The following is a 21,862-nucleotide window of genomic DNA, read 5'->3' on the forward strand; positions in this document are numbered from 1 at the left end:
ATATTTCTTTTTGTGTGGCAGTAGGCGATTTGTTCATTTTAATATTTTTGTTAATTTATCCGTAGATCAACATGGAGGAAATAAATCATAAGTGGCTACTAACCGTTTGTGCAATAATCAAGATATGAAGAAGGATATGCTTGAACATGTTGTGATTTTACTTCATGATTTAATAATATCTCAGGTTTTAATCATCGTAACATCTCAAGGGACATAAATATTTCTTTGTTAATGTCTCAAAGGGCATAAATATTTCTTTTTTGTGACTATGAGTTATGTAGTCATTAAAATTCAAATATCATAGAGGTTAACCTTCGAATGTATAATCTGTGCTTTGAATTACAGAGACGATGAGCATGACTATTATAAGAATGGCACACATAAATTGAGAAATGGTCTAAATTTTATTAGTCTGTGGAAAATTTGGGTGGATCCAAATTCGTTATTACTTGGTTAATCATTTTTTGTGCTTCGAATTACAAATCTACTATACTTTTGTTTTGAAATTTTTTAAAGAAAAACTACGGACAGTAAAATACAAAAAATATATTAAACTTTTAAGGTAAATTAAACGAAAGGTCAGGGAGAAATGCAAGCAATCATAATTAAATTAGTTATGATAATTAAATGAGTTATCATAATTAACTATTATTTTATCAAATAAAACAGACAACAAAATTAAAATTAAATATATATATATATATAGAGAAATTTTAGCCTGCGGTGCCTTATGTGCGGTTTTACTACGGTACTTGCCACGTCAGCGAGAAAACACAAAAAACTATTCTCCTCTGATCGGCCTGGACCGATCAGGCTCCAACCTGATCGGTCTTACAGACCGATCAGGAGACTCCCAGACCGATCAGGTTGGAGCCTGATCGGTCCAGGCTGATCAGAGGAGAGCAATTTTTTGTGTTTTTTCATTGACGTGGCAAGTACCGCAGTAAAATTATAGATAAGACACCGCAGGCTAAAATTTCTCTATATATATATATATATATACATATATGGGGGAAGAGATACTTAACATGTAAATATTGGATCATTCTTTGATCTACTATTTACATTGATAGAAGATAGTGACCCATGTGAAGGCCTCCCACCAATTCACTTTTTCTTATTCAAGAACGGATCAAGAAAGGTGGTCCAAGATCCCATTCCTTGTTATGCACGCACAACTTGTAAGACTTAACCTATTTTTAATGGAAAAGTATATTAATGTTTAATAATTTAAAATCGATGCGATATAAATCACCGACCGCGGAAGAATCGAGTCGGTCTCCAGCGGGGAATTGGGCGATGGGTTCGTCGGCTTCCCAGTGGAGCGGTTGCTTTCTTCTCCTTTTCATCGTCCTCGTCCACTTACCAATTTGCCATTCCATCTACTGCGACGACGACGACTGCTATGATCTCCTCGGGTAAATCGACAATTCATTGCCCTTCCCCTCCGATCTCGCCCAACGTACAATTTTTTTTCCTCTTATCTCCCTATCTACGTTCCTTTTCTAGGGTTTCTCAGAGCGCCAACGCATCCGAGATAAAAAAAGCATACTACAAGCTCTCCCTCAAATAGTACGCTTACAAGTTCGATTTAGCTTATTTGATTTCTTTTCCCACTTCGCTCTTTCCTTCCCTGATAAGCTTGTTTGTGTATGATTTTCTAGTCATCCTGATAAGAACCCTGATCCCGAGTCAAGGAAGCTTTTTGTGAAAATTGCGAATGCCTATGAGGTGGGATATTACTATTGTTTCATTGTTTGGGAAACTGCTTTTGTTGGAGGTCCGCTCAAAGTTTCTGTATTTGAACTCAATTGGGCATGCTCGTGGTGATGGAAATGGAATTAACATACGATTCTTTATAGTCTTACATAAGTATGTGTCTGGTGTTGCTATGTTTGTTTCCTTTCAAACGAGGTTATAAAAATCTACTGCATAACACATTTGAGGTATGAGGAGACATGCAATATCAAAATATATTTAGATCGATAAAAAAGATAATGTATATCCAAAAAAGTATTTTATTCATAATACTATATAATAAACTATTTGTTAATCATACAATGCAAAACACATTATATACCAATTAGTCATATTTAGAGGTAACTTGTAAATAATTAGTATCTAATGTGTTTGCCATTTGCAAAATAAATGCTTAACACTTGGAAGTTATGTGCTATCATACTAAAAGTTTAATTTGGTCTTCATGAAATAAGGTCCTCATTAAGTCGCTCATTGTAAAATAATTTGTCCTGATTTTTTCTTTTTTGTTGCATAGGTGGGTTAACTAGCCTGCTTAGGCACCTGAACTGCCTAGAGGGACAATTTTCAGATATGTGATGTGGTCCCTTGTCTAGAACTCTTTGTGCATTCCTTTCAAACACTAGGTCTTTGTATATACTTGAAAATTAGAATACTAAGTGTAAAAAGTGCTGCAAACCATAACTTTGTTAGTGAATAATGCGCTTATGCTTAGAATCATTAAGGCAAAATTTTACAGATTATTATTTCACCTTAACTAGATTTATACATTTGCTGGCTAAGTTATGAAAATAACACAGACAATAAACTTTTTTATCCAGTTTCATACAGAAAATTTCTATTGTCATAATTAAACTTTCATTTGTTTTATTTTGAAGATTTTATCAATTTAATTTAGGAAGCTAACAAAAAGCTAACTACGATGCCCATTGTTAAGTCAACATTTTGTAATACAAATTTTCAGTCCTTTGTTATCTTCTTAGTCAACTTTCTCTCTTTCTCATTCTTATTTTCTCACATGTCAGCAAGAGAAGCACACAAAGTATAGGGAAGACAAAGAGTCTAATACTTATTATTTGTTGTACTACACAAATTTATACTCATTTAATAAAATGAGTGCCTGAATTATTAAATGGCCATATAAATTTTAAAAACTAATATCTATACACAGCTGATTAATTAAATAAGTTCCTAAAAACCGAATGGACATGTTAGGTTGTTGAAGGTGCTCAAATAATATTTTTTACCAAGGATGAAAAAGGATGCTGATTAACTTCAAGTAACAAACATAACATCACACAGACCGGACCACGGTTTGAAACCGCCTGTTTGATGGTTCTTGGAAGGTTGACCCATAACTTTAACCATCTAAGATGATTACGGTTCACGGTTTTAATCCGCCGGTTCATGTTTCGCCACATTTTAAGATGATTATTATTATTATTATTATTATTATTATTTAAAAATTATTTAAAAATTATTGAAGTACAAAAAAATATAAAAAAGGCATGCACTTATTAAAGTTGCATACGTATCCCCTTAGGGTATAAGGGAATCATAGTCCACATAGTAGGAAGTGATGTTATTACTCACTATTTCCCATTTTTGTAGTGTTTGTTCCTTCCGTATTAAATTCTTTTACTTTATCATCTGAAAATTGCATTCCTTGTTTTCTTTTTTCGGCTTTTGTCCAATCATCAAGTAATGCTTGCGCTTTAAAAGAGTCGAGAGACAAAGTAGATCGATATTATCTCAGGAACTAAACATCTATTTTATGACAACGGTTGACACTAGACAAGCTAAATTTCTTTTGCGATGATGGAGAGAATGAGAAAACTTTGAACCTTCTGTGATCAATATCGTAGAATATCAAAATCCGACTTGCTACTTGCTTCACTAAAATCAAAAGAAGTCATAAAATAATTCTCAAATTCCTGTCGGAAACTTGAAGATCCTCGTGAACATTTCATTCCGTTCTTTTAATAAAAATTGTGCTTCTGTAAGTTTTAGATGATTAATAGTACTAAAATCTTGTGTTTCAGATATATTAATTTCTAATCCATATTTTATACTATAATCTTTATAAAGTTCATATAAATGATTTCTAATATCATGTATAATCTTAGCAGGATTAGGAGAAGAAGAAACTTTAAATGGAATTAAAACATCATAATACAAAACTAACATTTCTCGTAAAACTTCTAATTTAAGTCTAGGGTCTAAAACAAATGCAACTAAATAAATTTGAGTAATATAATAAAAATATTTTTCTCATTTTGTTTTGTTTTTATTGTTAATATGCAAGGACGAAAAAATGCATTCGCACTATATTCATTTAAAATTAAAACTATACTACAAAAATTCACCATAATTAAATGAGAAGTAGGATAATAAACACTGAAAAGTTATCGGTTGCATCATTAATTACTTTTAAAATTTTACAAATACTACTACATATATTCCATTGGTGTGAAAATAAATATATATTAGTATTATTAATATTTTGTGAAAAAAATGAACTTAATAATTCTCTGAATTGAAATGAATCTGTAATAATTGATGTGTTGAATTCCAACGTGTTGGTACATCACATGGAAATTTTTTGTCTAATTCCATTTTTTTTATAAAATCTATCTCATTATTTCATTATAGTAGGATGTGACCATAAATAAGAAATAATAATTTTAATCGGTTTAATTTGATTTTCTAAAATATTTAATAATTCATCATGAACACATAAATTTAAAACATGATATATGCAACGAATATGAAAAAATAAACTACATATAAATTCAAGTTCTTCAATATTAGTAGTATTAGAACTAATATTATCAAATGATATTGAAAATATTTTAGAAGTTAATTCATATTCTTATAAAATTAAACATAATAATTCAGAGATGATGTGAGCATTGTGTGATTCATTAAAAACTCTATAGGCTAATAAATGTTTTTAAATTTTTCAAGAGTTATCGATACAATAGCAAGTTACACTCGTATACGAATGTATTTGCTAGTAATCATTCCAAATGAACGTAAATAAACTTTATTATGTGAGCATTGTGTGATTCATTAAAAACTCTATAGGTTAATAAATGTTTTTTGAATTTTTCATGAGTTATCGATCCAATAGCAAGTCACACTCATATATGAATGTGTTTCCTAGTAATCACTCCAAATATCAGAATATAAATAAACTTTATTATTTCGCAGCAGCCCGGTGCACGAAGCTCCCGCTATGTGGGGTGCGATCATACCAGCACTAATGCACCGGATCCCATCAAAACTTCGAAGTTAAGCGTGCTTGGGCGAGAGTAGTACTAGGATGGGTGACCCCTGGGAAGTCCTCGTGTTGCACCTAATTTTGGGAGAAGGGGAGCCTTAGCGTAACGGTAAAGTTGTTGCTTTGTGACCAAAAGGTCACGGGTTCGAATCCTGGAAACAACCTCTTGCAAAAAAATAGGGTAAGGTTGCGTACAATGGATCCTTCCCCGGGACCCCGCATAGCGGGAGCTTCGTGCACCGGGCTGCTACGAAATAATAAAGTTTATTTATATTTTGATATTTGGAGTGATTACTAGGAAACACATTCATATATGTGAGTGACTTGTTATTGGATCGATAACTCTTGAAAATTCAAAAAACATTTATTAACCTATAGCGTTTTTAATGAATCACACAATGCTCACATAATAAAGTTTATTTACATTCATTTGGAGTGATTACTAGCAAACACATTCGTATATGAGTGTGACTTGCTATTGGATCGATAACTCTTGAAAAAATTAAAAACATTTATTAGCCTATAGAGTTTTTAATGAATCACGCAATGCTCACATAGAGGGGGTGAATAGCTCGCTTCGCTTCTTCAAACTTGATGTTGCAGCGGAAAACTTGAAGCGAAGACTCCACAATTCTAGCACTTGGATTTTACTTGGTATCCACCTCCTTGAGGTGACTAATCTAAGGGTTCACTCACTCGCAACTCCACTATAAATGTCTCCTCCTTAGAAACTTTCCGGAGACGGAGAAGTCTCGTACAACCTTTTTCGAAAATGATTTTACAATAATGAAATCTTGCTTAGCTTGCTATTTTGTTGCTTGGAAATGCCTCTTGATCGGTTGGAAATGCAACAACACTTCTTTTTAAACTTTTCAAGAACTCGCCTCTCGAAATGTCCACGAGAAACCCTTTTCTAGGGTTCCTTTTGGGCTGGAAAACTCCTCCCAATTGATTGCCCCTATCTCCGATTGATTATCATATCAGATCGACTGATTAAAATTACAGAACGGTTCTTTTTCGCCCGACCAATCGATTGGTGAGCTATACTAATCGATTGATAGCTTCCTAATCGATTGAATGAATTGATTTTGAAGCCTTCTGTTTTCGTGAGAAAACACTCTCAATCGATTACATGTTGAATCGATTGCCCTAATCGATTCAACACCTTTCTATTTCCTCGTGAAAACTGTCCGATCGATTACCCTAATCGATTGGTGATAATTGATTCTGGCACCTTCTATGCTCCTCGAAAAAGCTCCCAATCCATTACACTAATCGATTGCTTTCGATAACACTAATCGATTGCCCAACTCTAAACTCTGAATCTGAATTTAGGGTTCCTTTGCCCAACCCTCCATGACTCGTTGAGACATCCCGTTGCCTAACATCGAGTCAACCTTGACCCGCCACGACTTCTTCACTTAGTGTCCATTCAACCTTTGACCTACTTGGACTTTTCATCTCATGCCAAGTGTTTGGTCCTCCATGACCCGCTTGGGCTTACCGTCTTGTGCTAAGTATCCGGTCCTCCATAACTTGCTTAGACATACAGTCTCATGTCAAATGTCCGATCCTCAGTGACCCACTTGACTTTTTCCTAGCCCCGCTAAGACTTACATTGCCTAATTTTCAAGTTCCAACTAGGTCTTCCACTGCCTAGGCTTGCTAGGACTTCCATTGTCTAGTTCTCCATTAAGACTTTCACTGCCTAGCCCTGCTCCAGTTAGGGATTTTCGTTGCCTAACCTTTAGTTAGGACTTTCCTAGTCAAGTATCCCTCCCTTGACCTACTTGATTTTTTTCCTACACATTGTCAAACATTGAAACTCAAGCTCGAACCAACCTGTGTTTAGTTAAACTGGTCAACCTCAATCCGAGGACGATTGCACCCATACAAGTAAGTGTTCTTCGAGGAACACGTTTAGACATGGATTAAGTGATTCTTGACAAAAAGTTTCAAATGTGCATTTAGACATAAAACTAAAAGAAAGATATTCTACATAGAAAAATTTAACTAAAGATTCCCTTAATTTATTATCAGAATACATAAATAAACTTGAATTGGTACCTTCATTAGTCGAGGAAAATCTGGACAATTGCATTTGAGAATGTTTGATTCCAAATTCCGTTAGGTGCTTCGTTTTGACATGTCATTTCAATGACTCATAGTCGTCGTCTGATTGGAATTTGTAATAGGCTTTGCAATATTTACATTTTGCATGCATTTCTCTCGACTGAAGAATGATCTTCTCAAAATGTTTAGTAAAAATAGACGATTTTAAAGGAATATCCCGAACCTTAGAGGTATCGCCATCGTCCTTGTGTCTCGGGTGTCGGAACTTGCTCTGGTTCATCATCAATAAATTGAATATTGTCATGATCCACGTTCGGGTTGGCTATCTGTCTATTTCCTTTCCCTTCGGAAACTGAGATGATGAACCTCCTTCCATTCTAATTGGAGAATTGAAGTCGAAAGTGACCGAGATTTTGGAGTTGAGAAATGAAGTTTATAGAGCTGGGGGAATAATAGACATCGTAGTCATTAATAAAAAAACGGTCAAATAATTCTAACCGTTAAAAAAAAAAACTCCCCCTCCCCCAATGGTCCAAACCGCCGGTTCCAATGGTTAGATTCACAATTTTTTTTAAAAAAATTTACCATTGGACCAGCATAGAGTTAGGCCAGTTACAATTCATGCCCGTCTAACCGGGTAACCAGGTCGGATCTACATCACATATTAGCCATCTCTTGTTGAAATCATCAATTATCATAAATACAACTAAAGGCTTTTTTTGGAACGAGTTATCACACTTTAGCAGGTAGGCTTGTGTGAGCAAGGCACGACTTGTGTGATGTGCTAGTAGGTGCACATTCATGGGGATGACAATATGTACCCTAATAATCATATACTGAGGGGTACCTGACTTAAACAACTACTAGTACCTTAAACAGGTCTGGTTTTGGGTACCTATTTAAGTTAGGTATCCATGGGTACGCAATTGTTAGTCTCACTGCTACCATCTATATGCTTGTGCACCTACTAGTATGATGCAAAAGTCGTGCCTTGCTCACACAACATGTATGTGCAAGCACTTATTGTTGGCTCCCTTGACACCACTTTAGTCAGTAATTTTGCATTCTCGCTGATCAACATACTTCTCGAGCAGCAAGTGTTTGCCTTACCCTCTGGCCTTGTGTTCGTATGTAGCGCTATATGTTTGTGTCTTTCCAGAATTGTTTGACACCCCCTGACCAGATTGCTTTGCCTCAAACAGATAAATCTATAACAAATAAAGGCCATACTGGGCAGTGGAAACATCATCACGAGGATTGAAGCAATCCTGGAAGATGTGGAAAAGTAGGAACTCATGAATTTGGCAGGTGAGGTTAGATGAAAAGAAATAGAGGAAGAGTTACATGTGAGAAACTTGACCACATTGATTTAATAATAAGTTGACTAGGTATTTAGTCAGCTTACTAGTGAATATTTAATGAGTCAATGACCAAAATGAAATGCTCGTGAATGTTTAAAGAGGACGTTGAATTTAAAAAAATTTGTACACTTAATCAAAAAATTCTCTTTATGCCATTCTAATGAACCTGCAAGAAGAAGCTTTACTTTGGAATAATGCACAAATGGCAGAATGGTATATAAGAGTTGGTCTAGGTAATGGGATTTAACACAGCCCAAAAGGGATTATAACGATGTAAAATTGATAGGGACTTCATTATTTACTTGCTAACATCCCAAAATCTGCCAGGAAAAATTAGAAACCACGACTTGGAAGATCACCTGACAACATCCAATACAGGATTATATTTCTTGTTCTTTCAATGCGCACTATGTTCTGAACATGAGAATGAAGAATGGATTGCAGATCCAAATAAATACCCTAAGATTTGCTTGTATGTTCAGTGAGTTGCTTCCATATTCAAACTCAAGAAAAAAAGTACATACCACCTCACTATAATCTACCACATCTTGTAATTATTAATTCTAAATTAAAGAAACAGAAGTCATGCAACATGCACTCGTAGATACAACCTGATATCATTGGGGTCAATAGTGTGATTACCATTTTTTGTCAAAGGCATTAGACACTATACGGTTTCTAGGTTCTATAATGTTAGGGTCTTTAATGTGATAATTATCTTCTTAATCAAGTTTTGAAATTCACTGAGAAATATGGGACACGTTTCTGATAATTGCGATTTGTAATTGACACTAGAATAATTTAGTTCTTGCACCTTTGCCTTACATCCTCTATTTAATGGTGCTGATTTTTCTTTTGGTTCCTTGCCACTTTATTTTGGATGGCTGGAAATACTCTATTCTCATAATCCACTTCATTACTTGTTGAATTTAGATGCTTCTTCAATGAAATTGAAGTTTTGTAACTGTAGCTTAATTTCTCTAGTGCTTCAAGTTTTCTGAGTAGACAAATCTGATTTTCTGCATATAACTGAGAAAATATTTTATATTCCAGATTTTAAAAGATGAAGCCACAAGGGAGCAATATGATTATGCAATTGCACATCCTCAAGAGGTAAACCTTTGTTGATTATTTTGATTTTTTGTATCAACTCTTTTTTCATGATATTTATTGCAGCCTTCATCAATTTATTTTTTCTTTCTTTTGTGAATACATAGTAAAGTGCCTCCTGGAAATGAAAAATATTATATATTTAGACAATTTTTAGGATTTATGTTATGCATAATTTTGAAAAATAAAAAACCTTGGGTAGTTGTCCAGGTAAAACTTGATGGTTCTTTTATCCTCTGTATTTTCTTGATTTACTGTCTGTTTGTGTTTAACAAAGTATTAGTTTGTGCGCTATGCTAAAAAGGGGCAGCTCGGTGCACGAAGCTCCCGCTATGCGGGGTCCCAGGGAAGGATCATTGTACGTAGTCTTATCTTGCTTTTTGCAAGAGGCTGTTTCTAGGATTCAAACCTACCTTTTGGTCACAAAGCAACAACTCTACCATTGCGTCAAGGCTCCCCTTCAGTTTGTGCACTATGCTATTTTCCAAAAACATTGGGCCTGTCTCCAATTTTAGTATTTCCACTGTCATTGGGTAGACTGGTCCGTGTTCTCCAATATTGTGGTACTTGATGTGGTGATCATGAGAGATCAGCCGCCAGCAGGAGAGAGAAGGTTGAGAGCTTCTATAGATTTTTTTTTTCCCTGTATCTCTACTTCCCTGTCTTTTTCTTTCTTCATATTTCTCTCTATGTATCCCTCTCCAGCCTAGCTTTTTCCCTTTTCTTTCTCTCTCTCTTTTTTAGGCAACGTGAGGTAGTAAGATGCAAATGATAGGTTGTGCTCCAGTACAATCTGACCTGCTGCAATATGTAGATCATTCTTCTTTCTTTTTCCTTTCTCCCCATGTTTTGCCACATATATCATGTTACTGAAGGAAATGTTTTGATGAGTTTATTCCCTATTCCAGATGCTAAATTGGATATTTATTGCCAAAATTTCTTCCTATTTGCATTAATGGAACATATGTTGCATAACCAGTGCCTAAATCACTACCTATCAGGTTTACTTTCTTCATTCTCTAACATTCACACCTAATCCTATCCCTTTCACAACACTAGTCCTTTGCTCCATGCACTTTACATGCTTGAACAGTGTCATGCATTTATGTAGGTGTTTGTGCAACATGATTTGATTATTTTCTTAATAGAATGTAATTTATGCCTGTAACACTCTATTAATATTTATTTTTTATAAAGTTAATTGATCTTGATGGTTTGCTTAATGCTTAAGGCCTGATTCATAAATATGTTCTTAAAATTTGATCTGTCAAATCAGCATCTTACAGTACATTGAACTCTATTTCAAGTTCTGTTTAAATGGCTTTGCATCTAGGTGGTCGTATTACTGGGATAATATAATTATCTCATACCAATTCAGGTTCTAATATTAAAAGTAACATGCAGAACTTAATCGATCTCTCAAAGAGGCAAATTCTTTTATTGTGTTCATGTAATCATCTGCGATATAAGTACTTTTTCTGTTTTTATTCAGGTGTTCTACAATACTGCTCGTTACTACCGTGCATATTACGGGCATAAAACAGTAAGACTATCATATAGTTTCACGAAACTATTATTTTGATTTTCTAGTTGGCACTTGATGTCAATATCAGTAGGATCTGATGATGAAGTTGCAATCACTACGTTCTGTCCTTTAAATGGCAGGATCCTCGTGCTGTCTTGGTGGGCCTTATTCTGGTTGTTTCAGCTTTGCAGTATCTAAATCAATGGTCAAGGTACACACAGGTATTGTGAGAATTTTAGATTTTCAAATTGGGAAGCTACAAACAATATGCAACCTTGTTCTCCTTTTTTGCTGAAGCAAATTTATCTTTGTTGCCTTTCTATCTAAAATAAATTATTTTTTTCCCTATGACTGAAAATATGTTACTTTTACAACCTATTCATTGCAGTGCAAGTGTCTACAGTTCATAGTAGTTTATCACCATTAGCATAACACACTAAAAATTATGAGTTTGTTGGTGGATAGCATGTGATATATTTGAAATTTTTGTTCTAGAAAAAGATAATTATTTGTGAGGTTTAAACAATGGTTTAACCATTCATACGAGTTACATGCATCAAGGATTTGCTTCTGTGCCTCTCCATTTCTTTCTGCTTGTATGGACCACAAGGAAAAGTATGGTCGTACCTGCTTAGTATTAGGACACAATATAGCCTTCTTAGGAATAAGAGAGAACAATGAGCCTATAAAGTTAAATCTTACAAATCTATCTGGTCTATACTAAAAATCAGTTGTTTCTTGATCATCCTTGTATCGATGAATGATATAGATTGGTACTGTTGTTATTGAGAATTTGAAAGTAATCAAGAAGAGCAACTTGTTCTCACCTCCTGGGCAATTTCGAAGTATTTGCTTTGACTATTGGGATCATCATATATTGAAGTTAAACTTAATTACTCTCAGATATTATAAGTTTTGTTTTATGATTTTTAATAACTCTTTGCATACATCTTAGCATACTCATCTTTGCTATATTAACCTTTAAGATTTATTGCTTCCAAATAGCTAATCAATTTGTCTCATAATGTATGTTGGTAAGCACCACAGTTTATCAAACTCTCTTTTAGCCCAAGATGCAGGTGGTGATTACACAAAACTCTAAAAGATCAATCCTATTTTGATCATTCATTCTTTATTCTATTAATGACATCTCTATTAACACCCCATTCTTGTTGAATAATAGTTTTAAGATATCTAAATCTCTTACAAGTATTTTATGATCATCCAGCTCAACTATTTCATTGACTCTTTTATTATTGAAACGAAAATTTTAGATTTCGTTTTGTTCTAATTATCTTAAAACCTTTAGGTTATCTTGTAACTTTTGATTTGTAGTTGTAGAACTGTTAACCAGGAGGAACACTTCTGCATGCTAACCTTTTCACTTTTGGATCCTACTGTTAGTCTAGAAGAAGCAAGAGAAGTTGTTTTTCAATTCTTGATTGGCACCTTATCAGTTCATTGCTGTGTGCTTTTAGTGATGAATTTCCTTAATTTTATTGCAGGCTGTTGCCATGGTCAAGAAAACACCAGCCTATAAAAATAGGTTAAAGGCACTTGAACTGGAACGCTCTGGAAGTGGGACAAACAGGAAAAAGGGTCAGAAACAAATTGACAAGTAAGAGTGTGCTTCTTTTAAGTTTTTCTCCTTGCTTGCAATTTTGGAAATGCTAAAAACTGATATGCAATGGAATTTGAATAATTAACATATGTAGTGCATGCAATTCAAATTTTATACAGCAATTAGGACAGTATGCTTCACATATTTAATCATATCCTGATTTATCTCCCTTTGATATCATGAGATTCAAGGGAGTCTTAGTTTGAATCTCTAATTTATATGTAGAGTTGATCCATCTTGAACTGATTTATTAGGAATAGGTTTTTATTTGATGCAGTCAGTTGATCAAATTAGGGAATCTTGTAGATCAAGTTTACAAGAGTTGTCAGTGAATTAGTATTTTGGCTGATCAAGTTCTACTGAGAAGTGGTAACTGTTAAGCATTTCATGAATATGAAGATTAGTGCTTATAATTGCAGTCGTCATTGTCAAAATTGGTATGATTGGAAATGGATGGTCAAAAAAACAATATACTAGTCATATCAAATCAATAGAATTGATAAAATTGTAGTTGTTAAGGAAAAAAATTAGTCTGTTATAAAAAAGGACAACCCGGTGCACGAAACTCCCACAATGCTGGGGAAGGATCCATTGTACGCAGTCTTACTTGCTTTTTGCAAGAGGTTGTTTTAGTAAAAAAAAAATAGTCCCTTTATGAGATAACAAATCGTATCCATTCATAATAAAAGGGGAGTCCGGTGCATGAAGCTCCCGCCATGCGGGGTTCCGGGGAAGGATCCATTGTACGCAGCCTTACCCTGTTTTTTACAAGAGACTATATCCATTCATAATAAGGATGTAAATTATGGTTCATCAAGGATCATATAATTAACAATGTATACTATAAATAATAAATATTAGAACTAATAAAGTTACGTTAGTAATATATAATATATTATCACGATACTAATTATGGTATATTATTATCATTATCAAGTTAACAATGTTATATAATGGCTATTATTTGATAAATTTATATTTCAGAACTATTAGGTAATACTATATCAAGATGTATATGTCAATTAATATGGAAGTAATAAATAACATAAATATTTTATAAAAGATAATAAAATAAAAAAATATCATGGTAAATGTTAAAATCACATTTATTGCTATAAAATTACTGAATAATATTGTATTATTAATTTTTCTTGATAAAATTACTTTATTATTTAATATTTCATATTATATGGTTTATTGGGACCTAAATTATCGCAGAATCAGTTCTATAAAATTCCTCTCTATAAGTATGAGATAGATAGATGATGTGCTTGGTCTACTGGCTGTTTATAGCATGTAAGGTTGAATTGTTGATCTTGTGATAATCTCCCATGGTGCTAAGGTTGCGTAATTTAAGTTGAAATTCAAGAGGACAAAAAAGACTCGCTTGCCCTCTTGTATTTGTTTGCCAGGATTAAAGCTCTGACATCAAAAGGTTTGCTAAATCCTCGAGTTTACTGAATCAACCTAATTTAACCAAATTTCAACTAATCTCAGCCATTGTTTCTCTCGATTTGATAAAATTTCATTTTCATCTATTTTCTAGCGGAATTAACTCATTTCTATATTATTTCTTCTTTCTTTTTTTGAAACTTCTTCAATGATCTCTGTGAAATAACTGGTTGTTGGGAAAGATGGAATTAACCTTTGTCAATATCCATCCAACTCAGATGCTCTTAGCAACCATAGTTCCAATAACCATAACCGTGACCTAGAGATACAACATTCTCTTACATTGAATGTTAGGAAATTTGAATTTGCCTTCTTGATCAATGAGCTCCATCTATCCCTTCATCTGTTGTATTTGATGATTGTGTTTCTTAAATTTATGTTGCTAGTAAAGTGTTTGCCTTATTGTTTTTCTCTGATCTCGGGTTATTAGCGACACCTCCTGTTCAATTTTTTCACAAGTTAAACATCTGTCTTAGAATTTATATTCAATCATGTCAGGAAAGTTGAAGATGAGCTTAGTGGTGAACTTGAATTACATATTCAGGGAGCTGAGAGACCTTCCATCTGGAATCTTATTGGCGTGCAATTTATACTTCTTCCCTACACCCTTGGCAAGGTTTTTGAGTCTATTCAGAAAAGTGCTTAATCATAAACGTGAAATTTGTATTATACTGTTAATAATCCTTATCGTGTCTTTCTTTCTTGTATATTTCTTTAAGAATATGATTACTATGAATATCTAAGTACTGTAACCTTTTCCAGCTGTTGATTTGGCAAACATGTTGGTTTTGGAGATATCAGCTCAAAAAGTTGCCGTACTCATGGAATGATGCTTGTTACTTGACACAAAAGTCTCTCAGAGTACCTTTTGAGGCATGGAGAAATATTGGTAACGTGTTAGGCTGCTCCATTTTGAAATCCTAGCTATCTGCCAAGCTAAAATTTAATTTGAACCATAATCTTTTTAGCATTTAAATTTCTGAGAATTCCTAGTCACCATTAATTTTTCTCTCTGTACAACCTGTCCTAGAAAAATAATCTAATCAACTGTTGGAAGTATATAACTAGGAATAGATTAAAGGTTTAGAAGGTATATGCAAGCGGCAATTGTCAGATCACTGTATTAGAGCAACTACACTGCCTCCTTCAAACACTGTTTCATTGGCCAGATTGAACTACATTTGAAGGTTGTGATTCGAATCCAAGTAGTAGGCCAATTAATAAATAATCAAGTCTTAATGAAAGTTTTTAGCAGTCATGCATTGTCCATAATGTGGACGACTAAACCAATCAAGTTCTATCTAGTAAACACATTTTCCTCACAAGATCCACTTAGCCTTCCATTCGACCTAGACATCTTTTAACTTTGTTTTACACTGTCCAGATGAATCTATGAAGGCTAACCTCGTCCAGAAACGTTTATGGGAGAAAACCAACATGGAGATCTACATGGAAGAGATGAGAAAAGAATCAAAACGCCGAAGATAAATTCCCATGAATATCGTTCTTGAAAAATGCATCTTCCTTTTTCTTTCTAAAACTAAATCTTTTGATTGCTAATTCAGCCCATTTTTCAGAAAGGAACCAACACGAGGCTGACACCTCAAGAGAGAGGGAGGACTATTTACGCCTCCAAATTTCTTTCTACTTTTTTTTTGAGGGGGACTATTTGCATACTGAGTATTGTTTTTTGTTCCATACGAACCAAATTTTTTAGCAATTTTAATTTTTGGCTAGCATACATTTGGTACTCTATTTTCTCCCTGCTATTGTATTTTTGTTATACTTATAAAATATGATATTTATTTGTCCCAGAGGAAGTATTGTAATCTCACTATATATAAAGAGGAATGTGAAAATGAATAATATTTTGAGTTATGAAGTTTCTTTGTGAATATCTTTATATATTTATTTGTTGTGTCAAGTTGATATGAAAATGAAACAATTAATAAGCATACAAATGAAGTTTTACAAGTTAATCCACGTTAACTCTAACAATTAATATGCATTTAATAATAACTAATATGAATTTACTTATTGTATTTGTTTTTTTTATTATGTAGGATAATTAGAGGAGACTATACTAATTAAATAATATGTTTATTTCTAATAATTGCTCTGTATTTAATCGTTGTGCATATTTTTTTATTTAGGATAATTAAATAATATGTTTAGTACGTACTTAGTTTATACTTTCCCTTTGATTAAAATTTAAGTACCGGAAATAAACAGACACTAAAAATATAAATCAAACATTATTTTTCAAAAATATATATTTTTTATAAAATAAAAATAAAAAATACACAAACCAAACACACCTTAAGAAATTTCACCGCCTCATGCGCAACGCTGTCGGTCTTCTTCCACACATCGGCCCCACGCGCCGATCGCCCACTGCACCAGCTTCCTTCATATCCTATTCTCCTTCTCTTCTCAATAGTAGGAGAGCTTTCTTATCTGTGCCTCTTCTCTTCTCAATAGTTGCTGCTCTTTTCCAGTCAACAGCTTGCAGCCACCGAGAAAAAGGGGGTATAGATTTTATTTTATTAGATTTCTGTTTAGGTTGGTATATCGAGATAGCGCGATCTAAATTTGATATGTCTCGTTGGGATAAAAAGATGAATACGTTCGCTCCTAGTACCTTCGTCAATTTATCTCAGGGTCAACACAGAGGAGGTAAATTACTAGGGGTGTCAATTCGGGTGGGTCGGGTCGGGTTGGGTCGGGTTGAGTTTTTTTTTTTTTTTTTTAACCCAACCCGAACCCGACCCGAACCCGAGTTCAACCCAAAACACCTTAACCCGAACCCGAACCCAACCAACCCGATCAACCCGAACCCGACCCATATAACCCGAAAATCTAATTCAAAATGACTTTTTTGGGCTATTTTCCCTATAATTCTTCACTTTTATCTCAATACTCCATCATTATCATACAAACATACATTAAAACATATAAATTTTTAAAATAAAATTTGATTTAACCCCAAAAAAACCCACAAAACCCTATATTTAAGCCAACCCAGGTCAACCCGGGTCAACCCGAACCCGACCCGACCCAACCCGAAATTTTTTTGCTCTCCAACCCTCCAACCCGAACCCGACCCGAACCCGAAAATGCCCAACCCGAACCTGATTTTTTTCGGGTCGACTCGGGTTGGGTCGTCGGGTCGGGTTCATTTTTGACACCCCTATAAATTACTGACGGTTACTAGCCTTTGGAATAATGTCTAGCACATAAAGGAGACATTTACCTCGATTTTATCAAGATTCGAACCTCATACTTTATTGTGACAACACCTCATGCGCTAGCCACTAAATCCATCCGAAGGGACAAATTTGATATGTCTCGTGTTATTATTTGAAGTATTTTCATATGATATTTATAGATATGAGTTGGAGTCGATTCGAAACTCTATGTAAATATAATGGGATAAATTCTATCCTTTAGCATTTAAAAATAAGAGAGAGATTAAAATGATATTTAAAATAATGGGGTTAGTGTTAAAATAATTAAATCGTTATATGTTAAATGATTGGTATTAAGGATGAAGAGAGGAAAAGTTGCTCAACTGCTTAAGAATTATTGTAAATTCTTATTGATTTATCTTAATGATCGATGAAAAATTTTATAGGATTAGATTGATCATCTTAAGATTAATCGGCGTAAGTCGAACACATGTTGTCAATTGAAAAAAAGAAAAGGTTGTTTTAAAAATTATAATAAATATTTAAAATTATTCTTCAATTGATTTACGTCTTTTAATTTGTTTGACATTCTATACTCTTGATACTTTGTGTTGTTGATATTTGTATCTTTATGCAATACAATTTTTACTTGTAGAACTTATGATAATATCTACGTGAATTAACATGATTTATATTAAAAATTAATTTAGATTGATCATTTAGACTAACTAATAAAAGTGAAATAATAATGATGATTAATGAGGAATACTAAAATGTTAAAATTCTAAGTAGAATTTTATATTAGAGTACTAGAACACCCATAATACAAGTCTGATAGTGAGTTGCCGTCCATTGTCTATAGTATTTAACTACCAATAGTGTTAGCCTGTAGCGAGCTATCACCCTTGGTTAAGATCAATGACATTATATTGTTGTAGCCTATCGGTGAAGAGACTCTAGCCTATACCTTAAATAACGAGTGTATCAAATTTATACTTTTGATGATGATATTTATACATGTTGATACTCGTATAATTTGTGATAATGTTTAATGTTATATGGTTGACGTGTGTGTATATATATATATAAATTGAGAATTTATATTAATGAATGATAATTTAATAGTTCATTCTAAATTCCAATATAATATGTTGAAGAATTATAAAAAGAAAAAAATTTAAAATAGTAAGAATAAAATATTATGATCTATTTTTTTACGATTAAATTTATGGATATCCTTTCTAATTATCTAAATAGTTAGTTGTGTTTACAATCAATTTTTTTGGCCTTTAATTTCATAGACACAATACCTTTTGATATTATAGTTAGTTTTAATTTGTACATATAGAAATCTCGGTTCTGGGTTTGATTTGATTTATGATTTTGCTATATTTATGCGGTGTTTTTTTTTACTATTTTAATCGTATAGTTTTGTTGTATATAAAGAAAAATGATATAAATAAATATTTTGATTAAATTTATTTGTTATCTTAATTATATTATGTGGCTGCTTATTTTGAGAGGTAAATTGTTTTTCCAGCTCTTGATGTAACACCGCACCCCTCTCTCCTCCTCTCTCTCCCTATCAAATGACAGTTATATCCTTTCTTTTTTCTTTATTTTTTTCAATTTTATTTAATTTTATTTTTTAAATAATTTTATTTATTATTTTTTCATCAATATTTATATATTTTTAAATTTGATTTAATTTTATTTTTTAATTAATTTGTTTATTATTTTTTAATTTAATTTAATTTTTAAATTAATTTAGTTTATTATTTTTTTATCAATACTTATATATTTTTTAATTTTATTTAATTTTATTTTTAATCAATTTTAATTATTATTTTTTAAAATTTTATTTAATTTTATTTTTTAATCAATTTTATTTATTATTTTTTATAATTTTTTTTATTTTTTCAAAACACCCCCTCCCTTTAAATTATGCATTTTCAACTTCCTTGACACATGTCAAAATCTTTCATCCCTTTAAATTACTCTACTTCCAATCCTTGATACATATTAAAAATCTTTCAGTCCCCTCGGATAGGTCAAGTGGCTAGCGCGTGAGGTGTTGCCACAATGAGGTCTGAGGTTCGAATCTCGGCAAAGACGAGATAAATACACATCCTTTATATGCTAGTCACTATTCCAAAGGCTAGTAGCCGCCCGTGATTTACCTCCTCCGTATTAGCCTTAGGACGGGTTGGCGAGGGCGCTGGGGCGAGCGTATTCGCCTTTTACCACAATAAAATCTTTCATCCGTTTAAATTATCCCACTTCCAACTCTTGACATATGTCAAAATTACTCATTCTCTTTAAATTACCTACCCTCCAAACTTTGACACATATCAAAATACCTCTCTCCCTTTAAATTATCTCCTCCAACGCTTAACACATGTCAGAATCTCCCCTCCTCTTAAATTACCCATCCTTCGAGCTTCGAGTGCTGATAACTCCTAAAATTTATAACTAAAAATAGACAAAAGATTATAAATATATAATAAAAAATTATTAAAAAATAAAATTGATAAAAATTAAAAAAAATGGATTAAAAAAACAAAAACTAAAATAGAAGGTGTATAGGGATGAGTGAAAACGCATAAAGTGATTGGAAATAATAGGGAAAAGGATGGATGAAAAGGATATAAATGGAAGAAGATTAAAATAGAAGGTGGGGCCGGGCGGAGGGGTATGTCAGAGGGGGTGCGACAAGCAACCCTCTTTTGAGAGCCCATATATGTTTGTCCATAAAAAAAATGAATTAGGGAATGGACCATTTGTCATTGTGATCATATCATCGTGATTTGATCATAATTAATTGTGATCTCTCCCTAGATTCCAGGCCATAGTTTGGGTTGGGGCGAGTGGCCGGAAGCCACTTGGAGATCATCCCCTGTTCGGCGCCAAACTGCCTAGCCACTTGCCCACTGTCGGTGATCTCTTGACGGCTTCCGGTCATCCATCCCAACCAAAACTATAATCTAAGGGGAGGAATCATAGCCAATTGACAATTGTGACCATGCTCTGGTCGCAATTGCAAGTGATACATCCCCTAGCTCATATTTTATGGACTAGAAGATCTGTCCACTTGTTTTGAGGGTTTTGATAAATAGGGAATGAGAAAAAAATGAACTATATAGGTGGTTAATTTGAGGGTTTCATATTTCCACATTAGTTTCATTCCGCATTTGCTGACAATCATCCATCTCTCACTAAAACCATTGTTTGAAAAACCATTCTTAAAAATACACGGAACCATCCTTTTTCCACTCTTTTTCTTTTTTACGGAATCTCTTTCTTCTTTTTTCTCAAATATATTAGTTATAGTTTCTTGTACCCTATCCACAGCTTGATAATTTGGATCATCCTGAACACCACCGTTCTCCTCATCACCATCACTACCATTATGACTGCCATCAACTTCACCACCATAAACTTATCAGAACTCCCTCTCTTGGTGAGTGTTCTTTTTTTTTTGTGTGTTTTTTCTCTCTTTTCCCATGAACAATGTTGTCATCGATTTCGAGTTTCTCAAAAATAATTTGTTTTTTTCTTTATGGATTAATGAATGCCCAAAACTTTTGTTGACTATCCATCTCTCTTTAAAAATTTTATCCGACAATCTTCGAGAATAGTGAAAAATTTAGCCTTTCGGCTAGGTTATATGAAAAGCTTTGTTGGGTTGAGAAAAATTCCTTTCGCTACTATTATGATTAAAATTGCAGCTTTGATATTTTATTACTTTGTTCTACCATTTAAAAAACTAGTTTATAGTTGGTTTTGAATTGTTTCTCGGCTGATGTATGATTGATCACTCTTGATCAAAAATTCATTATTTGATTGAGTTTGATGCAACTTTGTTTTTCAGTCGACAAAGATACATACAGATTTATTTTGATTTCAGATGAGTACGGATTTATTTTGATTTCGGTTGATTAATTCTCTATGGGTTATTTTTGGGTTCAACAATCTCTCACCAAGTGTTTTGGGGGTATTAGCTTGTTGATGATTTTAATTTGATTATGCGAAAGAGTTTGTTTAGATTATGAATTTTCATCTATTTCTATTTTGGAACTTTTTGTTGATCTGAAATTTTGATTTCCTAGATTTGTACTCTTGGAGTATGTCATGAAATTGTGTTTAAAAAACAATCATCAGGCCTGTAAAAAAAAGACCTTTGCCGTAGGTGATAGAAAATAATATCATCGTATTGATTTTTGGCTTTTGATATAAAATATAATAATCTAGTGAACCATGATATCTTGTTTGCAGGGTTACATACAAAAAAAAAAATGTAAATTTTTGGAAATGATGTTTCAATGTGGCTTGTGAATAGAATAAAGAGGTGGAGACGAAGAGAATCTATTGTGCATGGGTTGTTAGTTCCACATTAGAAATCTCTTGGCTTTATTGTTGGTTTAAATTATGACACATGCATTGATATTGTGAACATATGCATTGGGAGAGACTTTCTGACCGATCGAGGCA

At 33.3% G+C, this 21,862-nt stretch overlaps 1 protein-coding gene and 1 non-coding gene across 2 annotated transcripts; both read left to right on the forward strand.

Moving 5' to 3' along the window:
• Positions 1-1,248: 1,248 nt before the first annotated feature.
• On the forward strand, positions 1,249-15,924 carry LOC122040967 (dnaJ protein ERDJ7-like). The gene is made up of 10 exons (XM_042600464.1): positions 1,249-1,418; positions 1,510-1,572; positions 1,665-1,731; positions 9,529-9,588; positions 11,078-11,128; positions 11,251-11,331; positions 12,616-12,728; positions 14,682-14,799; positions 14,946-15,072; positions 15,568-15,924. Exons 1-10 carry the CDS (start codon positions 1,300-1,302, stop codon positions 15,669-15,671), a joined length of 903 nt encoding a protein of 300 aa, XP_042456398.1. The 5' UTR covers positions 1,249-1,299; the 3' UTR covers positions 15,672-15,924.
• LOC122044588 lies at positions 5,002-5,119 on the forward strand. The gene has a single exon (XR_006129621.1). It is a non-coding gene; the product is annotated as a 5S ribosomal RNA (ribosomal RNA).
• Positions 15,925-21,862: the final 5,938 nt, after the last annotated feature.

This window comes from Zingiber officinale, chromosome 2A, assembly GCF_018446385.1.
Source record: "Zingiber officinale cultivar Zhangliang chromosome 2A, Zo_v1.1, whole genome shotgun sequence".
Classification (NCBI taxonomy): Eukaryota; Viridiplantae; Streptophyta; class Magnoliopsida; order Zingiberales; family Zingiberaceae; genus Zingiber; species Zingiber officinale.

What these genes read in the sequence shown, in the direction of transcription:
- LOC122040967 (XM_042600464.1), top strand. Translation starts at nt 1,300, where the DNA reads ATGGGTTCGTCGGCTTCCCAGTGGAGCGGTTGCTTTCTTCTCCTTTTC. An exon ending in CATATTACGGGCATAAAACA is followed by an intron (nt 11,129 to 11,250) that starts GTAAGACTATCA and finishes TTTAAATGGCAG; the next exon opens with GATCCTCGTGCTGTCTTGGT. An exon ending in TGAGGCATGGAGAAATATTG is followed by an intron (nt 15,073 to 15,567) that starts GTAACGTGTTAG and finishes TACACTGTCCAG; the next exon opens with ATGAATCTATGAAGGCTAAC.